General features: G+C 36.2%; 1 protein-coding gene across 2 annotated transcripts in view; it reads right to left on the reverse strand.

Annotated features, from left to right (window-relative positions):
* LOC103075343 (potassium channel subfamily T member 2) overlaps positions 1–25,711 on the reverse strand; it is a 265,002-nt gene that overhangs the window by 167,507 nt on the left and 71,784 nt on the right. For both annotated transcript variants that reach the window (XM_007471495.1, XM_007471494.1), the window contains exons 8-11: positions 15,128–15,308; positions 13,526–13,690; positions 11,623–11,759; positions 7,851–7,914 (exon numbers count right to left, since the gene is read on the reverse strand). In XM_007471495.1, the coding sequence (XP_007471557.1) occupies positions 7,851–7,914; positions 11,623–11,759; positions 13,526–13,690; positions 15,128–15,308 (547 nt within the window). The remainder of the gene's footprint in view (positions 1–7,850; positions 7,915–11,622; positions 11,760–13,525; positions 13,691–15,127; positions 15,309–25,711) is intronic.

Raw genomic sequence — 25,711 nt, forward strand, 5'->3', positions numbered from 1 at the left:
GTCCCCTGCATCGGCAGGCGGACTCTCAACCACTGCACCACCAGGGAAGCCCTCTTGTCTCTTTTTATTCCCAAGAAGCAAGAAGTCTAAAAATCAGTAGTGCCAAAAAAGCTAAAAGAGAAAAGCAGACGCTATTGGTTTTCTCAGAACCAGATCACTTTAAGTAAAAATTCATATGCCTAGTTCAGCTAAGAAAATCAAATTCTTTCACCACTGCAAAGAAAGGCTATTCAGAAGGTAAACCAATTATGCTTCCTGCATTATAATGACTCAGAGAAGAGACTTAGCTTTGAACAAATCTTTAAATTGAGCACATCTACTGATAGATTGAGTGAACAAGATGTTCAAAAGTAAAGTGTCTGAACCTTGGAACCTATATCACAATATAAGACACCCTCCTTCCGTCCTTTCACTGCCCCTTACTTCCCAGCTCACTGTCTAGGACGGTGATTCCAATGAGTGTCTGACATCATAAGCAAATTCAATCTATTGACACTACCAATTTTCATTCCCTGTTACCTCTATACCCTCATCTTCGTTTTGCTTCTTAACAGCTTACATCAAACGTTTCAACAAAATAACCAAACCCTTTTATAAACAGTCCATTTGCTTGCCTCCCTCACCCAGGCCTACTCTATAGGCAAAATTACAACCTTGCTGAATCCAACGATCCATCTACTGCAAAGAACAAAGAACGGTTGGCTGGGCGTAAACACAAATAGATGATAAATAGGTCCTTCTTTAAATTCATAGTCCATAATATCATCCAGGAGGTGAGTATTGTCCAGGAATTCCACATCTGTCCAGTCCATCCCCTCTCCCACTATTTTAGAGAACTATTTCATATCTTCTTCTCTCACCTCAAACCTCTACCATCTGATGATTTCAACTGCTATAAATAATAATAATAAAAAACAACATAGAAACGGTAAGAGAAGGACTTCCATAGCTCTATCACATTTGACTATATACTTGTCTCTGGATCTATATAGCTTGTCTTCCCTGTTTTTAAAATACATGAGCATTTTACTCATTTATTTATCAAAGGAAAATCTTCCAATTTTCCTTTTCCTGCATCATTCATTTTACTCTCTCTGGTAGATCACTTCCTTTAGCATATAAGACTTGCTAAAAATTTTCCCACTTAGGAATAAAAAATATGACACAAATGAATCTGTCTGTGAAACAGAAACAGAATCAGGGACGTAGAGAATAGATTGGTGGTTGCCAAGGGGGAGGGAGTGGGAGAGGGAAGGATTGGGAGTTTGGGATTAGCAGATGCAAACTATTATGTATAGGATGGATAAACCACAAGGTCCTACTGTAGAGCACAGGGAACTATATTCAATATCCTGTGATAAACCATAATGGAAAAGAATATGAAAAAGAATCTATATATATGTATAACTGAATCACTTTGCTGTACAGCAGTAATGAAAACAACATTGTAATTCAGCTGTACGCCGATAAAAAATAAATTAAAAAAAAAAAGAAATGGAAAAAAATTTTCCCACTTAAACAAATGGGCAAATATTACCCATCAGTTGCTGCCTCATTTCTCTGCTCCCACTTACAGAAAGCACTTCTAAAGACTGTAATTGTTGTCTCCACTTCCTCTTTGCTATTCAATTTTTAAACTTCTTTTCTAATACAAGAATTTAAAACTATGAATCCCTCTTTAGGCACTACTTGAGCTGCATCCTACAAATTTTGAAATGTTGCATTTTTCATCACAATTCAATTAAAATATTTCTAATTCTCCTTGTTATTTCATATTTTATCCATGGGTTAAAAATGTATAATCTATTTTTTAAATATGTGGGTATTTTCCTGCTATAGTTTTAGTATTGGTTGCTTATTAAATTCTAATATGATCAGAGAACATACTCTGCATGTTTTTTAATTCTTTTTCTTTTCTGTCATTTCTTTTATGGTCCATCTTTGTGAATATTCCATATGCACTAGAAAAGAACGTGTATTCTGCAGTTGAGTGTAATGTTCCATATGTCAATTGATCTAATTGATGAAAATGAGTTCAAGTTTTTAATAACCTGAATGACTTTCTTTCTATTTGTTCTATTAATTACTGAGAAATACTGAAATTTCTAACAATAATTGTACCTTTTTATGTTTCCTTTCTGTTCTGTTGTTTCATACTTCATAAATTTTGAGATTTTATTATAAGGTGCATACACACTTAGGAGAGTTATGTCTTCTTCATGAATTAATCCTTTAATAAATATAAAATATTTCTCTTTATCTCTGTTCAAAGTTCCTGCCTTTGAGGTCTTCTTTATTTATTGTATATGGCCATTCCAGCTTTTGCATGACTAGTGTGCACACAGTATATCTTTTTCCATCCTCTTACTTTTAACCTAATTGTACGTTTTCCTTTTTTTTTTTTTTTTTTTTTTTTTTTTTTTTTTTTTTTCCTGGCGTTATGCGGGCCTCTCACTGTTGTGGCCTCTCCCATTTGCGGAGCACAGGCTCCGGACGCGCAGGCTCAGCGGCCATGGCTCACGGGCCCAGCCGCTCCGCGGCATGTGGGATCTTCCCGAAACGGGGCACGAACCCGCGTCTCCTGCATCGGCAGGCGGACTCTCAAGCACTGCGCCACCAGGGAAGCCCGTACGTTTTCCTTTTGAGTGAAATTTCTGTGGATAGTGTACTTCATTTGGTCTTTCTTTTACTTATCCAGTATGAAGATCCCTACCATTCAATACTGAATTTAGTCCATTCATATAATTCACAGAGTTATTGATATGGTTGGGTTTAAGTTTACTATCTTGTTGTTTTCTACTTGTCCCATTTGTTTTTTGTTCTTTTCCTGCCTTTTTTCAGATTAAGTAAATATTTTTAGTATACCATTTTGTCTTCTGTTTTATCTTAGATATCATGGTCATTCTGTTTTATAACATAAATCTCTATCAAACTCTTCATTCAAATAATATGTAAAGCGCAAGAACCTTATTACAGTTTATTTCCACCATCCCTTTCCAATCTTTGTCATATTATTGCCATTAATTTCATTTCTACATTTCTTACAAATTCCACGACTATTACTTTTTTTGCCTTAAACAATAAATTATATTTAAAAAATTAAAGTCATTTATATTTACCTACCTATTTACCATTTTTGCTCTCTTTATTTCTTCGTATAAATCTAACTTCTCAGAAGACATCATTTCTTTTCGTTGAAGAACTTTAACTTTTTAAAAAATGTAGCCCATTTGCAATAAATGCTCATAGGTTTTGTTTGTATAAAAATGTTTTTATCATGGCTTCCTTTTTGTGAGATATTTTTACAAGAAATGAAATAGTATATTGACAATTTTTCAAAGCACTCTAAAACAGTTGTCCCATTGTCTTCTGATTAAAATTTTTTATTCCTCTGTATGTAATGCATCTTATAGCTACTAAGTTTATCTTATTGATTTTCAGAAATTTGATTATTACAAGTTCCAGTGCAGTCTTTTAAGTAATCATACTTTGGATTTGTTTTATGAATCTGTGGTTTTATAATTTTTGTCATAGTTGCAATAATTTCAGCCATTATTTCTTCATTTGTTTTCTGCCCAGAAGTGGAAACTTCCTCTCCATATATTCAACCACATCAGGGAACATTGATTTCATCTTTTTCCAGAGGCAGACCTCCCTTCTTGCACTCCCTTCTTGCTTTTGTCCCAGAATCTGCTTTGACCATAACCTTGGGAATTCCCATTCCCTCCCCTGAGTTGTATTCTGTCTTCACTCACTCCCTAGTTTTGGTAAAACACATCTCCCAGCAGCCTCCTGAGAACTGTGCATTTTTGAAACGTTTTAATATCTGTAAATATCTTTCTATCTTCTTACTTGTGGAGCCCTACATCAAGGACACAGGACAAAAATTCTGGAATTAACCAAGCCCCCATAGCAACTGTTGCCATGCGCTCTCCTAGTCTAAACTGGACAGCCCCCCAACTCCATATTAGGTAAAATAATCACCATGTAGTAACCTTGTAGCATCCTGACCAATCACCTAATGCCATCCTGCCAGCAGGAATTTTCTTTGTCTTGAGGCTATCAAAGTTGGCTACTAGCCTGCAAAGGGGGTCAGCTCAGCAGGAATTTTCTTTATCTTGAGGCTATAAAAGTTGGCCCTAGCCCACAAAGGAGGTCGGCTCTCCCTGGTCTATCAGGAAGTTGGCCCGCTGTATTTGCAGCACCCCTCACTAACTCTGCTCTTTCTTCTCAATAAACTCTCTTTTCTAAAATACTTCCAGTCTGGAAATTCTTCTTCCAACCCACACTCGGACCACGACATTACTGAAGTTTTGCCAGGATACAGAATTCCAAGTGGAAAAGTACTTTCCCTCAGAATTTTGAAAGCCTTGACCCACTGTCTTCTGGCTTCTGGTATTACTGCTAAGTCTGAAAACATTCTAATTCTCCATCCTTGGTTTTGAGTATTTTCTTCTACTTTACCTTCTCTTCATTTTCATTCTTTTCTTCCTCTTGGTCCTTCTCGTATCTCAATTTCTCTGGCAAGCATAACTTTTTTAGTCATTAATCTCTAATAAGTGGCCCCTCTCAATTTGACAACTTCAGTCTGAGAAATTTGTTTTAATTTCTGGAGTTTTAAAAATTTTTAATTTTGTTTTATATTTTTGCTAATAATTTTCCCCATTTTCTAGACCTTGTTCCTTAAATTCTTACTATATGGATATTGTTTCTTCCTGACTACTCCTTTAATTTTCTCTTGTTTTGACTCCCTTTTTCCATTATTTGGTTTTATTGTTCATTTTATTACTCTCCATTCTTTCAATGTCCTTAGATTTATCTTCTAAATATTTTATTTAATTTTTCATTTGTTACCTATATTTAATTTCCAGAAGCTCTTTTTGGTTCACTGAATGTTCTTGTTTTGTTTTGATTTGTCTTGTTCTATAGCCTACTATTCTTGTTTTATATATGTATACTCTTCTCATCTTCTCAATTACTAAATTACTAAAAATAGGATATTTATTACATATTTTGAAATTTATTTATTCTCCCAGAATTCTATGGCAGTATTTGTGTTTTCCCTTAATTCCTCTTTTCTATATGCTTTTTGTATGTCCGTTACTTGGTTCCTTCTTTTTCTTGTTAGGAAATTCCTTAAATGTCTAGTGATCACTGTCGTTTGAACATATGTAGGAGTGAAGTACTCAAAGGCTGTTTGGGACCTGAGTGAATGTAGGAAGCTTATTTTCACATCCTATGTACACACACACACACACATACACACACGCTTGGCCAAGAATGCTTCCAGTCCTAATGTGTGTCTACCAACCAGTCTTGCTGCACCAACCAGCCCAATACCAAGGGAGCCCTGCTGGGTGTTCCTGGAGGGTCCCCACCCCACCATCTGGATCATGCAGTAGCCTGAGCTGTCTCCACCATAAGTAGGCAGAGGAAACAGTCTCCTGCGTTTCCTGTCCCCCAACTGCTTCAGTAACTCACACTGACCTTCTCTGAAACTGCACAGAATCAGAGGATTTCGCTTCCAATGCTTCATTCCCAGGGGGCATCAGTGGGTCAGGAGTCTCTGCCACAGGCTAATTTCCCACTCTTTCTTCCTGGGCAGCCAGAAAGTGTTTATTTTGGCCAAACTCGCCAAACAGTAAATCTTTTTTCCCAAGATGGGGAGAGGGACCAGCCATGGATGCGTGGAGGGGTTGAGGGAACCTAACTGCTTCTCCTCCAGACTTTTAATCACTGTTCGTATATTTAGTACCACGTAAAACCCTACTTGCAGAGGCATCTGGTGCCTCTATTTCCTGCAACTTTTGAGGCTCCATTGCAGAAAAGAGCCTGCTTCTGATTTGTTCCCTCTCTCAACTTAAATGTTACCTTCCTTCTGTCTGTTAAGTCAGTTACCACCCAGCCATCTGCTTTCTAGCTTCCAAACTTGTATTAACGTCTCCTCAGCTACCATCTCCTTTGTCTTGATGAGTGAAGTCTTTTTATGCATTTCTTATAAATTTCCTAGAGTGTCAGGAGGAAATGGAATGCATTTGTTTAATGGAAAGCTTCCGAATTCACCTTGTAAAGGGTACTCTAAAAGACATTAGGTAATTATTTCCTAATGTTTACTCCCCTTGTTACATAGATACTGGAAGACTGGAAGTATTTTGAAACTAAGCTGCCACTGGAGAGGCCCAAGATTCACAATTACATAAGTTAAATAATTATAGAACATAAGGTAAAGGATGTTCAATTCCAGTTCACTTATTCAATAAATATGTTTGGAGCATCTAATGTGTGGAAACAATTAAGAAACCATTGCAATAATGCGTAAGTGGACCAAGGAGAATCTGGTCTGAATTAAGACAGTAACTGTGGAGAAGGAGGGGAGCAAGTAAACTTTAAAATATATATTTTTTAAAAAGAAATATTTTACAAACTTTGCAATCATTTGTTTGGTCTATGGCCTTGCATTAGTTTGCTAGGGCTGCAATAACAAAGTACCACAAACTGGGTGGCTTAACGAAAGTTTATTGTCTCATCGTCCTGGAGGCCAGAGTCCAAAATCAAGGTGTTGGTAAGGTTGGTTCCTGCGGAGGGCTGTGAGCGGGGTGTGTGTCCTCCTGCTGAGGGCTGTGAGGGGGGTGTGTGTCCCAGGCCTCTCTCCTGGCTTAGAGAAGACTGTCTTAATGTGCATGTGGCGTTCTCCCTGTTATCTGTCTGTCACCACATTTCCCTTTTTTACAAGGACACAACTCATATGGGACTAAGGCCCACTCTAATAAACTCATAATAAGTTGATTATCTCTATTAAGACCTTATCGCCAAGTAAGTTCACATTAGGAGGTACTGGAGGTTTGGACTTCAACACACGAGTTTTTGAGGGACACAATTCAACACATAATAGTCCTCTTCAAATGAAGGATGAGTAAGTTGGTTTAAAAATCAGTAAAAATTTTAGTTAAATTAGAGTGAGAACAACACAAAGCCTGTCACATTCAGGACTTGCAATTCTAAAGTAATGTACCAGAGCACACCTATTTGATGCTCCAGAAAAGTGCAAATCATGTCCCTAAATGACCCAGACATATTTTGCCTTTTCCCCAATCACTACAGAAGCCACCAAGGTTCTCATCTGTCTGTGTACCACAGGTATGACTACCAATGAACTTACTGGCTTAGAAACACAGGAGTTAACAGTACATCCTCAACATAGAATAATAAAGCACTTTTTAAAAGAAATAAAATTAAAATGCATTTTAAAAATAGAAGTTATAATTTGGTAAATTATAAGATTTAATTTAACTATGAGTTTATAGAACTTTAGACCTAAAAAATGTATCATGGAGATCATATAAGCCAGAGATTTCCAAATTGGGAGGTGCTTCAAAATCACCTGGAGATCTTTTAAAAATGCACAGCTTCCCAATCCCCACCCTGCATATCCTGAATAGAACTTTCACAAATGCATATTTTTTTAGAAACTCTCCAACTGATTTTATGCAGACTGCCTGATCCATCTGCCTTGTTTTTAAGTTGAGGAAATTGAGATCATTTGAACAAAATCACATAGCATAGGATATATTTAATTAAAAATGATCCAGTTCTGTTTATATATGATTCATTTCATTTTGATCAACTGAAAACCCAGGGATTAGTGATAACTACTTGAAGAATACTTTCGTTGATACGGTCAATGATGCAACTATTCTTATATTTTGGCAAGATAGTTTAGAGATATTTACTTCCATTTAGTAAAATTTTAAGGTCATCAATATTTGATGTTGGCAGATTAAAAAATGAATAAATTAAAAATCTTCTAAGGAAAAAAGAACAGTTTACAAAAAGAGATTTTAGAAACTTACAGAGGATGTCCTATCTACTTCACAACGGCTGCTCAGAATAAAACAGGCCTCAGCATCATCCATCCTAAATGCAGATGGAAAAATAAAATAATCACACACCGACATATCTGTGTATATCTATGCATTATCTGCAAAATAGAATTCCAGTGCATATAAAGTATGTGTAAACTACGGACATCCTTAGGTTTAAATGAAAGTAGGATTCCTAGGATCGTGACTATATTTGACTGTAAACAAAATAATTGTTGTAGATTGGCTATATAACTCAACAGCTTATAATGAAAGAAGTTAAAAAAAGTCAAATTTTATTTTCTCTTTTATCATTATATATTTTTTTCATATATATACTTTGTGTAAATTGAGGGAGTTGTATTAGCCTTTAGTTTAGATGGATTACATTTTGGCTTCAGTATGTCAACAAAACCAAGAGAGAGGAAACAAAGCTGCTTAGTATTTGTCAGCCAAACTCTACTGTACGTTTATAGTTCCTGGAGATGAATCATCAACTGTTCCAAACCGTTTCCTTTCATGCTAAAGTTCTATATTTCTTAAATGTAGTGATAAACAGTAATTACGCTTCAGTGCTTGATAAGTAATGTTCTAAAAACATAAAACTGTGTATTTTCAAAATAAGGAATTATTTCTCTTTCTGGTTCATTATGATAAAAGAATTTTTCCCCAAAATATTTTCTATGAAACATCCATGGAATTAGACCAAACCAAACAGTTCTGGAAAAATGAGAAGTAGCCATGGTTATTAAGACACTATGAGCATATTGTATAACATTTTCGAAATATCATCTTCAACAGAGCAATTCAAAACTCATACAACTGACCTTTGGAACTGGTTTGGAGAATCCTACTCCTTGTTTCTTGCGTGGGGGATTGTATTGAAGAATGTATTAGTTAACATTAAATCCCAAATCTTCATGTGACATAGGATAAGAAATGAACATAGAAATGGTGCCTCCTTTCTTAATTCAGCTTTTTGAGAATTACCACCCTGCTACCTCTCACTCATCCACACTTTTCTTTTTTATTCTTATGGAGGAATGCTCCTTGCAAATGTGACTGATTCTGCTAAGAAACCATTATTAACACTATTAATACTAAATGAGTGTGTTAATCCTAGGTAGTATCGAGCTAAGATACTAAGAGCCAATCCTAATGGCTTAGATTAATTTATTAGGTAGTCAAAAGGCTTCATTTATCACAAAAATTCATACTGACCATAATATGGGCATGACTCATTCTTATCATATGAAGAACTTAACTCATTATAATAAATTAAGCATATTGATTACCTATTGATTACCTATATCCAAGTTATATTACTGTCTAAGCAACTATTTCTTTACGGTTCCCAAATAATGAGTATAGATAGCAAATAGCAAACACCTGTGTTTTACTTGAGGTACTGGGAGAACCTGACTTATTCTAGAACTGTCATGTATAGTGACAACATATATAAAGAATGTAATCCACAACAAATACTAATATTGGGTGGGCCAAAAGGATCGTTCGGTCTTTTAGGTAAGATGGCTCTAGTATGGAGAAGGTACTGCGACTGATTGAACGTGTCCAAAGTGGTTTGCGAAGTTTCGTGCTGGAGATTTCTTGCTGGACGATGCTCCACAGTCGGGTAGACCAGTTGAAGTTGATAAGGATCAAATTGAAACAATAACTGAGAACAATCAACATTATACCACGCGGGAGATAGCCGACATAACCAAATCAAGTGTTGAAAATCATCTGCACCAGCTTAGTTATGCGAATCGCTTTGATGTTTGGGTTCCACATAAGTTAAGCGAAAAAAACCTTCTTGACCATGTTTCCACATGCGATTCTCTACTGAAACATAATGAAAATGTTCCATTTTTAAAACAAATTGTGATGGGCAAAGAAAAGTGGATACTGTACAACAATGTGGAATGGAAGAGATCATGGGGTAAGTGAAATGAAGCACCACCAACCATACCAAAGGCCAGTCTTCATCCAAAGAAGGTGATGCTGTGTATATGGTGTGATTGGAAGGGAATCTTCTATTATGAGCTCCTTCCAGAAAACGAAACAATTAATTCCAACAAGTACTGCTCCCAATTAGACCAACTGAAAGCAGCACTTGATGAAAAGCGTCCAGAATTAGTTAATATAAAATGCATAATCTTCCATCAGGATAACGCAAGACCTCATGTTTCTTTGATGACCAGGCAAAAACTGTTACAGGTTGGTTGGGAAGTTATGATTCATCTGCCGTATTCCAGACATTGCCCCCTCGGATTTCCATTTATTTCAGTCTTTAAAAATTGTCTTAATGGAAAAAATTTCAATTTTCTGGGAGACTGTAAAAGGCACCTGGAACAGTCCTTTGCTCAAAAAGATAAAAAGTTTTGGGAAGATGGAATTATGAAGTTGCCTGAAAAATGGCAGAAGGTAGTGGAACAAAAAGGTGAATACGTTGTTCAATAAAGTTCTTGGTGAAAATGAAAAATGTGTCTTTTATTTTTACTTAAAAAACTGAAGGCACTTTTTGGCCCATCCAATATATTCTCAAAGAAGCTTAGTTTTCCAATTACGTACCATTCATTATATCCTGACAGTTTCTACTGACTTTTTTGTTTCAGAAGTTATTAGATCTTTGGAAAAATCTCAGTTAAACTGACCTATTATATATAAATCAAAACTAATGTCAGAGTTCCTGTTATGAGCTATCTAGTCATCTTTTGCAGGAGTAAGCAGCAAAAAGGAGTTTGGAAATTTTCTTCTGTTCTTTTCCATCACCCACACACCCCCTCCCCCATACACACACAAACACAAACACACAGAGAACATGCATAAAGAAACACAGAACATACACAAACACATGGAGAACATGCCCCAACACACACACTAACACACATACTCAAGCGATCTGGAAAAAGACCAAAACAGCAACAAAGGAAAAAACACTTATGTTATGAAATTGAGGGAAGATACTTTCAAACCTAAAAGAGTTTGTAGGACAACTCAAGGATAAACATGAAGATATGTTTAAAACTTGTAAAACAAGAGAAAACATTGAGCAAAGCTACCTGCACTAAGGATCTCTTCTGGCTTCTGAAACTAAGGATGCTGTTTTGCAGATGCCCGGATTCCCCAGTGTCTACAGTCTAACCAACCATCCTCTCACTCTGCCCCCATGAAATGACCCTCATGACCTGTGACAAATGTGTAAGACTACGTCACCTTTAAGCTGGGTGGCCTGGCATCTACACAACAAGAAGAGAGAAACTAAGACCCCTGTCACCTTTCTGATTCTTCCAGTCCCCAAGGACTCTTTCATCTCAGACACTGGGCAACACAAGTGTTACCTGCCCAGTATATGATACAAGCTCCTTAAATTTAAACCCTGACGCGAACTGCTTTGGCATCTCACACAATGTTTAGCCCAAGATTTTTATCTGTGGAATAAAAACAGTATCCAGGGACTTGGAGATGACTCTCCTTGAGTCTGGATAACTCAGCTCACCTCCCAGCAGCCTGAGATAATTACACGACACCACACTTCTCACCGTGTTGTGTGGACGCAGTCTGCTAAACATCCCTGCCCCGAGAAAGAGGAGCAAATACGCGGATTTTATATTTTAAACCTTCCGATTTGACCAGCAGTGGGACGAAAGCAAAAGCCTGTATTCAAAAACACATCTTGCAACACTGAAAACTGCTAAAATTTGGAGGAGAGAAAAGATATTAAAACACTACAAGATGGAAAATATTGAAGAGATATACTCACTTTGCTCGCAACAGATCCTGATCTTTAAGGGCTGAACCTTGAAGGTAGATGACTCTTTGTGACCACATCGGAATCTGTAGGACCCTTCGGACCTGCACATCCATTTCAGTAGGACACAAAATCACCACATAATAATCCTACTCAAAACAAAGGGGGCCATGGGTTAGAGACAATAATGCTTTGTTTTATACTACGTAGGTAAATAGAATATCTAAGAACATTTCGAAATATGATAAAGTAGAAATTAACTCTTACTAACAAATAAAAGTTTGCATTTAAAACCTAGTGTCAAATAAAATGTTTCAGTAATAAACATAACAGACATATAAAAATCTCGTAAATCAATATATTCATCCTGATCTTTTTCAATTTTATTAGTACCAGGAAGGGAAGGGAATCAGTGCTTATACTCAGCACACATTTCCAGTCTATGAAGTTTTCAGTTACGACTTCAGGCTGATTCTAAAAGATAAACTGCATACCAGCCAGAAGTCCTAAGGATCAATTCATACTTCGAATTGTTACTTTTAGAATAAAAACTGTGATGGTGATTTGTATCATTTGGTAATATTATTATGAACTGATAATATTGAAAATATTCTGATGAATATCTGAATGGAAAAAGATTCACAAAAATATTGATAATACTGACAAAGTAACTTACATTTAAAAGTTTGAGATCAAAATATTTCAAAATAATGGCCTTTTGGAGAAAATAAAAAACAATCTGTAAGAATTTAAAATCTATAAGAATTTAAAATAATTTATCTATAAGAATTCAAATTCTCTGGTAAACACTCACCATTTTATCACTTTATAATATATCTAGTAGGAAGTTTTGGAGTTCTAAGAATTCTCCATATTGATATTAGACAAAATAAATCACTAGGGATCAAAATTTGGAAGGATCTAATTTTCCCCCAAATAGATTCTCTTTGTGGGTTATAATAAGCATCTGAAATTATTTAATATGAATAATAAAAAACCTAACCATTAAATTTGGAATTCCTGCAAAAAAGGAAAAATAATTTATGCAAAAACAGAAAAATATATTATATAAGTATCACTTCTAAATTAGATTTTTTTTAATCCAAAAAATAGTATTTTAAAAGTTCTCTAAAATATTCAAGAAAAAAAGCTCTTTATTTAAGGGAGAGATAATTGATGTACTCAGCACTGCCTTGACCTCAGGATTATCCAAACTCTTGCCACAAATTTATTGGGGAAACACAAGAAATTCAAGTAGCTCTTTGCTGTCTGGACTAGATTAAGTGCCTTGAGCAGCAAAGGAGATGACCTAAGTCTACAATGACCCAGAACCATGGCAAGTGGAAGAAGTATCTGAGGAGTTCGTCTGCATAGACAGAAGAGATTTTTCTGAATTTATGATCTCAATCAGCAAGTTATTCCCCAAATTTTGGTCATTTATTGTTACTATAAATAAGACCTAGTTTCACTCCAGGAAACAAAAGGAAAAATGGAACTTCCAGACTTCCACATTTCTATCAGCAACACTTGATAAAATTCTGAAATATTCAAGTGAGCAGATGATATTGAAAGGATTCTTTCATTGTTTTACTATATTTTATGTTAAATTTCACTGTTTCATAAAAATATCATTTATGCATTACCCAAGGGAGAAAAAAAGCAATCATTTTAATCAAAGGAAACCTTTCTTTGTAGCAGTAACATAATTCCATCTGTCTTTCAGTATAGATACAGAAGGAAACTTAACATACTGTGTATTCCTCCAGCATTTTTTTCTATGTTCCTGGTTATATTTGTAGTTCTTCATTTTCTCTTTCTAAATTTGAGTGTATAAATAAAAATCCTCCAGGACACAGGCTGTACCATGATTAACTGACTTTGACAATGTTAGTAGGTATGATCTGTTTAAAGGTACCTGGAGTCTTGGATGAGCATAGAATTCATTCAAAAAGTCCATGAGTAAGTCAATCTTCAGTGAGCTGACACACAGAACAACGTGCTTTTCAGTTTGAGCTCTGTGTCGACTATAGTTTCCACCTGACTTTTGTCTCTCCATCCACAAATAGGCCAGCTGTTCAAACTGTAATGCATTTTCCACATGTGAATGGAAGACACGGGACATAAAAATAAAAATAAAGATAAAAATAAATGCAATACATCTGTTGTTTACTAAGCATACTCAATTTCTTAGATGAAAGTCTTTGAGATTCAAATGACCAGTGTTCCCTTCAATAAGAGGCTCTTCACAGGATGGCTGCAGAGCTTGCTAACGCCTCCCAGGGCCTTCAGGTCTTCAGGAAACACAGTAATATGATTTTCCTATTGTATCATAGCAGGGCACTAAGAGGTCCATGCCTCTGCTCTGTCCAGTAGGGTATGCAGCTATATATGTCATGCACTGAGTCAAAGAGAAAAGCCTCACTTTTTTCTCCCACATTCTTGTATCAACTTCAGCCCACATCTCCTGCAAGGGGAGGTACCCTTACCAACGAAAGGCCACATTCTAGTTATTTAGTAGCTGGTATCTAAGGGTTGTGGAGTGTATAGGGGAGGGGTGTCATTAAGGATGACATGTATGATTGGATAGGAATGGGAAAATCATTTTTTTTTTTTTTTTTTTTTTTTTTTTTTTTTTTTTGGCGGTACGCAGGCCTCTCACTGTTGTGGCCTCTCCTGTTGCGGAGCACAGGCTCCGGACGCACAGGCTCACGGGCCCAGCCACTCCGCGGCATGTGGGATCTTCCCGGACCAGGGCACGAACCCGTGTCCCCTGCATCGGCAGGCGGACTCTCAACCACTGCGCCACCACGGAAGCCCGAAGATCATTTTTATACCTATGTAAAGTATATTTCGATACACTGTGGCCAATGGTTCTGTAATGGAACATGCAAGATTGATTTGTATTGGCCACATCCTATTTCTGACCTGCCCATCCATGGACACCCAGAGTTCACTGCAGGAAAAAGTTGAAGATTGCCTCTATGTATCTTTAGTCTCATTTTATATCTCTGTCCCTTTGCTATCTCCTTATCCACTCTCCAAAATGCTGCATGATAGCTATGTATCATCTTCAGATTTTGTTTTAGTTGACCATCATATGGAAACAATTTTTATTCATTACAACATATGGCTTTTAGATGTATTTTCAAGACTCAAGAGAAATCAACCCTTCACAAGTATATTTCCTTGAGCTATCATTCTATAATTTTAAAATATACTAGCCTACAATCCTATAATTAACATAAATACTCTACATTTGAAAGAAAGCACCGTGAAGAATTGAAATGAAATGTGAGCTATCAATTGTGACTGGAGGGAAAAGAACCTCAATGTTTCTAATACAATGCAAAAAGGCATTTCTGATACGATTGTAATTAATTGACTGGATGGAATAATAGCAGGTATTAATATATTATTGTTAGATTAACAAGCCACCCTGCAATTTTTATTAAATGTGGAAGATTTGATTTCATAAGACTTTGCAGGTTCCTATAAAATTTAACATGGTTGTGTTTACCTGTATGGGGAGAACCACGAGAGCAACACAGATCATGGCAACAACGAAAAGCTTGGACGACCATGTTTCTGGAGTGACATCCCCAAAGCCCACAGTAGAAAACGTCACAATGCAGAAATAAAGGGAGTCAAAGAGATTCAGCTTCTTTCCTATTCGTTCCAGATGTTGGATTCCACAAATGCTAAACAAACACATGTGTATTACAATTAAAACTTTCAAATTAGGCACACTGCTCATCATGACTCTCTTGAAAACCAAAGCGCATTTCATAAAGCCACTTAGTAGTTAGGATCTTATATTAAACAATATTTTGGTTGAGGAAATATAATTTTTAAGCTTTTTTTCCTACATCAAACAGATATAGTCTTATTTTTATTAGTAGCCAAAAATTGTAGCCAAAATATCACAAAGTATATTTGAATAGCATGTAAAATAAATAGACTGAATTTCATGGGTGACTTACACAAACATTTTGAATGCGTGTCAAGGAAACATAGACACCAGAATTCACTAGATCTGTTCCCCATCAAAATAGCAATTGTCAGGGGGTGGCGGTGGGATGAATTGGGAGATTGGGATTGACATATATACACTAATATGTTTAAAATAGATAACTAATAAGAACCTGCTATATAAAAAAGTCAATAAAATTCAAAAGAAAATAGCAACAGTCAGTAGTCTTTTTTTTTTTTTTAACAGAGAGACATTTTTCAGTATATACATGTGGTATAGATATACATGTATATATTCCGGGTGTGTGTGTTCCATACACAGTCATCCTTCAGTTTTCCCTGGGGTCTGGTTCCAGGATCCCCACAGATACCAAAATCCACAGATGCTCAAGTTCCTTATATAAAATGGCATAGTATTGATATTTGCATATAACCTATGCACATCCTTCTGTATACTTTAAATCATCTCTAGATTACTTATAGTACCTAATACAATGTAAATGCTATAAAAATAGCTATAAATAAGTTGCAAAGTCTATGTAAATAGTTGTTTGTATGCAGCAAATTCAAGTTTTGTTTTTTGGAACTTTCCGGAAATTTTTTCCCAAATATTTTCAATCTGTGATTAGTTGAATCCAAAAATGTGGAACTTGTGGATACAGAGGGACAACTGTATACAGGAAAGGCTTGAGGAGTTAACCATTGCAAGGTGCCCCTAAAAATGAGCCTCTAAGTAGATCGATTATCTGTACAAAGCTATTGATGATATGAAAGTAAGGGAACAGCATAGAAATTGTTAAGATGTTCCCAAAGTACAATTCCTAAAATAGCATTAGAAATAGCACTGCTACTAGCTAAAAAAAAAAAAAAAAAAAAAAAAAGTAAGTCTATGAAACATGCATATATGTGCAACGTTGGAGGGAAATGAGATTTGCAACATAAAAAATCATCAATAAAAAGGAATCTAGTACTGACGCATGTTAAAATATGAACAAGCCAAAAAAAGAGTGAGAGAAGCCCGACATAAAAGACTACATATTGTATGATTCTGTTTATATGAAATGTCCAGAAAAGACACAGAAAGCGTATTAATGGTTGCTTGGGACTAATGGTAGGAATGGGGTGATGAAAATGTTCTAAAACTGGACTGTGGTGATGATTGCAGAGCTTTGTAAATATATTAAAAATGATTGACTTTTACACTTAACATGAATGAATTTTATGGTATGTAAATTACACCTTTATAAAGCTGTCAAAAAAAAATCCCTGTATGCTTCTGGATACTCCTTGTACCTTCTATACAGAACAAGCAGACACAGCTTGATTATGATGACCAAGAAGATGTGCTATTCAATGTTTAAACTACAGAAATTCCTTTTCCAGCCTTTTAAGATATCTATGTATTTGTCTAAGTTACATATCATAAATATTCAATTATCTTAAATCTTTTTAAGGCAGAGTATAAGCCACTGGATAGTTAGGAAGATGGGTAGGCACACAGGTAGATAAACCAAGGGACAGAAGAGAAACAGTAGGGTAACGTGTCATCATTTTGCTTCTGAGGCAGGAAGTGTTCTGTTCTTTTTCTGTTTTCTTAACTCCAGGTCTCCAGAACATTTCAGCAAAATTTCACTTGTTCTATGCTCAGAAATTTTGTGTAAGCTGCCAGGTCATAATAGTTGACTCATGTCAGTATATTTTCTCAGCTGCCTCTATGCAATATACCAGCCAAGCTAATTCTAAGACTATTCAGATGGAGCCTTCATACAACCAAAGAGAACAGCTGTTTGATAACAATAGACCTTTCTGTGGAATATGTTTTTTACTTTATTTAAAATAATTTATATTTGAGAACGTAAACAACTTCGCATCACTTTTACACTCCAGTAGGAAATAGAATGAGGAAAAATATAATTTATATATTTTTAAGAATTCAAATGTTACTGAAGGGCTTACTATATTTTGCATCACTACACATTAAAAGCAAATCTCTGTTTATAGATAAAATGTACATTTCCTAATTCAGACATGTGTTACCATGACCAGAACTACCAGAAAAAATCTCCTGCTTTGCTTCCTGGTCTTCAGTTTGTCCTTCTTTTAATGCGACCCACTCATAAAGGCCATATTCATATTCTTTAAACACAGCTTGGATATATCAATCTCAGGGTCAAAAAAGCAACTGGATTCTCACTGTTGAAGAATACTTTATTTTTTTGCGGTACGCGGGCCTCTCACTGCTGTGGCTTCTCCCGTTGCGGAGCACAGGCTCCGGACGTGCAGGCTCAGCGGCCATGGCTCACGGGCCCAGCCGCTCCACGGCATGTGGCATCTTCCCGGACCGGGGCGCGAACCCACGTCCCCTGCATCGGCAGGCGGACTCTCAACCGCTGCACCACCAGGGAAGCCCAAGAACAGTTTCTAATTTGTGGTGTGACATATTATTACAATAGCTGCCAATAAATCAATTCTTATGTTCATTCTCCTTTGCAACATGATATTGCTGTACTTTCCACTAAGGTGTACAGTGTGTCTCTCCTTGACCTTGAATTTAAGCTGGCCTATTGACTTGTTTTGACCAATAGAGTATTGTGGAAGTGATGCTGTATGAGTTGCATAAGCCTAGACCTTAGGGGACACTGAAGTTCTTGTTCTCACTTTCTCTGAAGTATAAGACCAAGACTTCCAAGTCTTGGAAGTTCTGAAGACACTCAAGTTCTTGTTCTCACTCATGGTGCTGTGCAGCAGCCCCATATAGTCAACTGGAGGATGAGGGGCCATGCAGAGGAAAACCAGCATGCCCCAGCTGCCAGCCAGCACAAACAGCTGCACAGCAGAGAGATGCCATCTTGGACTCACCAGCACCTGTGAGGCCGCCACGTGACTGAAGCCGAAAGAGTAATCACAGGTGAGAACAGCAGAAAAACTGCCCCAGTCACCCATCACACAACTGTGAGAAACTACAAAGTTTTGGGTTTGGCAGTGGCTTGTTGTTCAGTAATAGATACGTGGTGCATAAAGAATTAACTAGAAACCAGGGGCTTCCCTGGTGGCGCAGTGGTTAAGAATCCGCCTGCCAATGCAGGGGACATGGGTTCAAGCCCTGGTCTAGGAAGATCCCACATGCCGCAGAGCAATTAAGCCCGCGAGCCACAACTACTGAGCCCATGTGCCACAACTACTGAAGCCCACGCGCCTAGAGCCCATGCTCCACAACAAAAGAAGCCACCGCAATGAGAAGCCTGCCCACGGCAACAAAGAGTGGCCCTGCTCACCGCAATGAGAGAAAGCCCACACACAGCAACGAAGAGCCAACCCAGCCAAAAATAAATAAATAAAATAAATAAAAATGAAATAAAATAAGGTGTCTCTAGTAAAGTGAAATAAGGTGAAAAATAAGGTGAAAAAGTAGCAGAAATAATTAATAATCATTTGATAAATCTTTGCAAAGCTTTGTAAGAAAAAAGAATTAACTAGAATCCAAAACCTGGATCTAACTTGTTTTTTCTTCAACGTTTCTCTCACTTATCTCCCCTTTACATGTTATTTGGACTGTTTGCTTATCATAATATATATAACCCATGCCCCAATGTATACTTTTGGCCCAATCTGTTTCTTTCAACTGAAAATCCTCTTTCTCCAATACCTACAAGAATTCCCATTTTTTGAAACCCTAGCTCAGATATGACCTCCCTCATGAAAACTTCTTTGTATCCCAAGCTACAGTGTGTCTGATGAATTTCTAAAGTATATATGAGTTCATGTCTTAGATAGCTACACTTTTACAAATATGTATACGTATATATATATATATATATATATATATATATATATTTAGTGTTAAATATTTATCAACCCTACTCAACTATTATCAACCTCGATGAGAGTATTTATACTCTATAATTTTCCTACAACACTTAGAACAAAGTGCATAGCAGCTATCCAGTAACTAACTGCTAAATGAACAAAAGAACACTTAATTAAACCCTGCTCAAATAATATATACAAACTCCAAAAAACAGTTCATGCATGTTTCAGTTTTTTATTACCTCATAACAAACTCCCCCAAACTTAGTGGTTTAAAAAACTAACAATTTATCATCTCACATGGTTGGGTGGGAAGCTCCTCTGGTTTTCTTGGGCTCATACCTGCAGCTGTGTTCAGCTAGAAGTCTGGCTGAATGGAAGGCTCAGGATGGTCCCACCACCGGGGTCTATGGTCAGGGTTCATTGTTGGCTGTGGCGCCTAGTTTCTCTCCATGAGACCTCTCAGCCTCCAATCAACTCAACCAGCTTCCTTTTTGGCATGGCAGCTGCAAGCCCTCTGAAGACCTAGCTTTGATCTGCCCATTCTACTTGCCAAAGAAAGTCACAAGATCATCCCAGATTAAAGGAGTGTGGAAACAGACTCCATGTCTTCATGAGAGGAGCCACAAAATATTATGGCTATGCTTTTCAATCTTTCAAACTGTATAAATGATAATACCTAGCACAACCTATGTAAATCTTAATAAATTTTGCTGAATAAACCATATTACAAGGTATTTAATTTCCTTGATATGGTTGTAGTTAAATCTATACTTACAATCATTTTTTATAATCCTTATGCAACATTCCATTTACTTGACCTGGGAAAATCATGTGAGCCTTTCACTTATTTGTTAATATTACACTTACACTTAAAGGACTTGGTATACCTTAATGCTTTCTAAATTGATATGAAAATGAAGACCCCTAAAATGATAAGAAAATGAAACAGTTGTTGCATATTTGGTATAATTATACAAAAGCAAAATCAACTTTTTAAAAAAAGACTAATAAAGATGAATACACTGAATTACTTTTAGAGTTTTCCTCTGATTTTGAATAGGCTCGTCTGCTGGTTTCTCTTAGGGGCTCATTAAATGGGTCACTGCTTAGGTTCATGAGTAACAATGTCCCTACAGTTTTTAAAACATTGATGTCAACATATGATCTTCTAAGTCAATAAATATTTTTGTAATAAATAAATGACTTTTGTTCCTTCTCCCCAAGAGAAAATGAGGCAGAGGATACTTAAATACCTAGCCCAAGGACACAATAATCCTTTTAAATTACAGGTCAAATCTTGCTCCCTCTCTGTTTCTAACTCTCAATTCCACATTCAGAATAAAATCCCAAACACCTGGCTCTTCTCTGACCTCATCTTCTGAGATCACCCCGAATTCACTGTCCTCCAGTCATTCAGCCTCACTGCAGTCAAGCATCAACCAGCTCCTCTCAATGCCTTCCCTTTATTTCCAATAGACATCTCAAAGTTAACATGTCCAAATGGAATCCTAAACTTCCTCTCAAACTCTTCATCATCGGATGGTGGCAAATAGAGCTTTCTTGAACCAAAATCCTGGAATCATCCTGGACATTTTGCTTTCTTTTTTTATAACAACCCATATCCAATCTTTTAGCAAACTCCACTTCTTTCAACTTCAAAATATAACCAGACTCCACAATCACTACTCACCATTTATACTGCCACCACAATGATCCCTGCCATCAGTTTCTCTTCCCTCCACTGCAGTAAACATCCCCACCCTTTTTCCAACAGCTTATAGTCGACCCGTCAGCCAGAGCTGCCCTATGACAACATGAGTCAAGCCATGCTATTCCTCTACTTAGAGACTTGAGAGGGCTCCCTATTTCGCTTAGACTAAAAGCTAACAATCTTTCATTTGTCTCCAGAGTGCTCCTCTATCCGACCCTTCCCTATGCCTTTTGGACTAATTTTCTACTTTCCTCCCTGTGGTTTGCTCTGCCCCAGCTACACTGGCCTTCTTGCTTTCTGACCAACATGACAGGCATGGTACGGACTCAGGGTCTTGTCATGGACTGCTCTCTCTGGCTGGACCCTATTGCTGAGATATTGTCATGGCTATCTCTTCACATCCTTCAAGTCTTTACTTCTATCCTGACCATCATATGTACTCCAAGTCTTTCTTATCCTGCTTAATTAAAAAAATATATAATAGTTTTAGTCATTTGCTGGGTTTGATGCCCATTATCCATAAACCTCTATAAGAATGGAGTCTATTAGGACAGAGCCACGTGGTTTCTTCATCTATGTTGCCTGAGCACCTATATTACCGCCAAGAACATAATGAAATGCATTAATATTTCCTGAATGAATGAGGGTCTGAATGTAAAATACACAGATCTTTGCTGCCCACATTTAAATCACCTAGCTATTTAGCCTGTTTAGATATAAACTAAATACATTTCATTAAAGAAAGAGCACACAAAAATGTTTATCTCACCACTGCCTTAATGGTGGAATCTAATACAACTAAGAAGCAAGGCTAAATACTTCTTTGTCAAAACAGGCAAATGACTTTCCCACCACCTTTTGAAATATTCAAGTACTTATAAACAAGTAAATTAGGTTTTATTTTCCTTAGTAATTTGCTTTTGTAACCCCATTATTTATTTAGTTAGCACTACTTAATATGATAAATACAACATTTGGAAATTTAAAATGCATTGACTTACTTATTGAAACCCATTCTGCTTGGGTAATAGGCGAGCAAATTGTATAACTAAAAATTTGTCTTTTTTGTTTGTTTGTTTGTTTGTTTGTTTTCGTTTGCAGGCCTCTCAGTGTTGTGGCCTCTCCCCTTGCGGAGCACAGGCTCCGGACGCGCAGGCTCAGCGGCCATGGCTCACGGGCCCAGCCACTCCGCGGCACGTGGGATCTTCCCGGACGGGGGCACGAACCCGCATCCCCTGCATCGGCAGGCGGACTCTCAACCACTGCGCCACCAGGGAAGCCCAAAATTTGTCTTTTTATAAAATCAAATTTAATATTCAAATATAAAACTTGTATTTATTTAGTCTTGTTAACATTCTCAACTTTCTGTCACTAACATATTTAAAAACAGTTTGAATTACTGAATTAAACTGACTATATTTCATGATTTACTAATCAAAAGTTTTACCCAAAATCCCATTCACGTTAGTGAGTGAATCTTGCATACATTAATACTAAGCTCAGTCAATCAGGTTAGTTACATAGCTATCATAATAACAAAAGTATCCAGCTTATGTTTTATGGAAGAAACAAATTACTCTCAAACACTAGAGAGAGATTTGCCTACAATAACTTTATGATCTTGACTTCATTGTTGGGATTCACTTTCACATGAACTTCTGCAACTATTTCCCTTATGTTCTCTTGTATTTACGTAAAGAATCACATTATTTGAAGGGTAGAAACACTTTAGAAGGGAATTCTGCAGAATATGCACTAACATCAAATTCTAAGATAAGATCTTCACATTATTTAAACAAAAAAGTCTTTCAAACCTCCTCTAGTATTATAAAAATTAGATTTTAAAAGTATTTTGAAAATTACTTGTTGCATGTTTTTATTTTACAAAAGTAAATACTAACACATGGGGAAGCTTAATAAAAAGGCAGAGACCAGACTACTCTGATCACATTATATGCACACAGCATCACTTTCTGATACTAGTTACAGAGCATCTACATGCAACACGTGGAGAATGTTAAGAATATCTGCCAACTTATTACATACCATTTTGGTTATAGGTGACACAACTAGGAATGTTTTAAAGAAATATGAAAACATATTACTCTTCTATGTCAATCATTCCAATAAAAATATTTAATATTGTTCATATAAATTATCTTTCTAAACAATAATTCAGCTACTTTTATGAAGGAACGTAAAAAGTGCACTTTCAGGAGAGATAGATACACAGATAGTTTACTGTTACCTTATTATATAACTCTTGAGGCTAAGACAGTTTTAGCATTGAAATACCCTTTTATTTTACTATGCATAAACATTAATATTTCATTTATACGTTAGCTATTTTTCCTAGCACTGCGAATGCTACAATGTGCTGCATAAGGATTTGAAGCTATTCAGTGATTATAATCCATTTTAATATAGATTGTTATCTTATTTCATTCACAGATGTCTTTTGAGCCATTATTAAATGAAAACTGCCTCTTCTCCCTGATCATAATTGATGAAGTTCAGTTAATTATTATTTTGTCTCTGTACCCAGAAGTGATTTTAATGATGGCATAGATTTTCTGATAAACTAAATCCAAGAATGTGCTCAAATACAGCACATTCATAATCAAAATATCCTGTTTTGCCTTCTTATAAAAGAGATACATCTGTTCAGTCACTCAAAGCCCAAGGTAAACTATTCAAATTATATCCTGAAATGAAAGTAGCCGTAGGATTTAATAATATAGAATTAAAAAATAAATAATCATAGGTGGTGGATATTAGTAAACACTCTGTTACCTTCAAATTTTCTAGTAAGCAAATTTAATGTTGTTTTGTGACTGGGCCATAATATTTAAGAAAAAAAGCTCACTTAAATGCTTAATTTTAACGGATACCTAATGGTAACCAAATTTTTGTTTATTATCACGTATCCCCTGCCTAAACATATGAAATTAAATAATTTACTACAATTTAAGATATAAAAATAAACCAATATCACACCATCTTCTATTTGCCTTTTTGTTTCTTTAATATGCATACAAGTTACTCAGATTCATTTCTAGTGAGTGACTTTGAAATGGAAAGTTGCAAAAGAATATATTTTTCTTATAATTCTCTACTGTAAAAATCAATATCTCCACATAAGTGTTAAAAAGTCCTCTCCACTTGACAAAAAGCTAAATGTACTATTAGCAAGAGAGTCAGGAACTGTGGAGGAAGAGAATGTCAATGAGAAAACAGCCTGTCTGTTCTCTTTGCTGTGGATTAGCTAACAGAGTTGTTAGCAGCAGAAAACCACCCATGGATTAATGAATATCTGTAATCGTGTCCAGTCTTTCTCCGCCCAGTAACTCTTAACTGCTAGGGGAAGTGGAAACATGGGCAAGTGTGGCTGGCTCTAAAAAGAAGAGTTAGGGGCTTCCCTGGTGGCGCAGTGGTTGAGAGTCCGCCTGCCAATGCAGCGGACAAGGGTTCGTGCCCCGGTCCGGGAAGATCCCACATGCCGCGGAGCGGCTGGGCCCGTGAGCCATGGCCGCTGAGCCTGCGCGTCCGGAGCCTGTGCTCCACAACGGGAGAGAGAAGCCACGACAGTGAGAGGTCCGCGTACCGCAAAAAAAAAAAAAAAAAGAGTTAGGCAATTTGCAAGGTAAACCTATAATCTTTAACTATTTAGAAAGATGGTCATGCTGATAGTTGACCTTTGGAGGGTTCACTGTCGTCATTTACAGAAAGGGACAACTAATTCTTGGTAATGCAGCAAAGGAAAAAAAAAAAAGTTAGGTGTTATTTCTGGGACAAAATGTCAATATCAGGCTAGTAACCTGTTCTAAAAAGGAATATTTATTTTAAAAAAAGGACTACTTATCCCTGAGATTGCTTAAATGAAAGAATTTCTACTGTGATTATATAAAAGACTGTACATATGTATATTATATATGTATCTATTTTTAAAATTCACTGACAGGTAACTACCAAGCATATCATTATATGGTAATATTTTAAGATTTAAATGTTAAAATCATAATATTTTGAAAAAAATACAATTTTCTCTTTTTATATTATTTAACATATTAACTCATACTCAAGACTATCATTTAAATATGTATTTAATTTTATATAACATGAATTTTCTATCTTATGAAGATTAAATATACCTAGTTTTTGAAATTCTATGCATTTTGAGAAGCAGAGTATTTCTGCCATTCACATATTTATGTTTTTTTCATAATTGTAGTCAGTATTCACAATACTGGGCTTAAACTGGAATTTCAAAAATCTTTCACAGAGCCATTTCTGCCTTAATGCAATTTAGTTTTATATGAATACTCAGTTGTGACAATGTCTATTTTAAAGATCATTGTCACAGAATAAAAACCCTTGAGGAATTTTATAGCAAGCACTTTGGAAAGTTTTTTGTTTTTTTTTTTAAATCAAGTGGACATGCTTTTAAACTATGCAGATTGGAGGACGAAATGCCAACTAGTCAAATATGTCTTTAAATACCAACTCAGAACTTGATTACCACCAACATGCACCAGAAACAGAGAAATGCCCTCGAGATTTCATATCATCCAATACTTCCACGATCAATAAGGACAAAGACTGACTATATGC

This window comes from Lipotes vexillifer, unplaced genomic scaffold, assembly GCF_000442215.2.
Source record: "Lipotes vexillifer unplaced genomic scaffold, Lipotes_vexillifer_v1.1 scaffold764, whole genome shotgun sequence".
Classification (NCBI taxonomy): domain Eukaryota; kingdom Metazoa; phylum Chordata; class Mammalia; order Artiodactyla; family Lipotidae; genus Lipotes; species Lipotes vexillifer.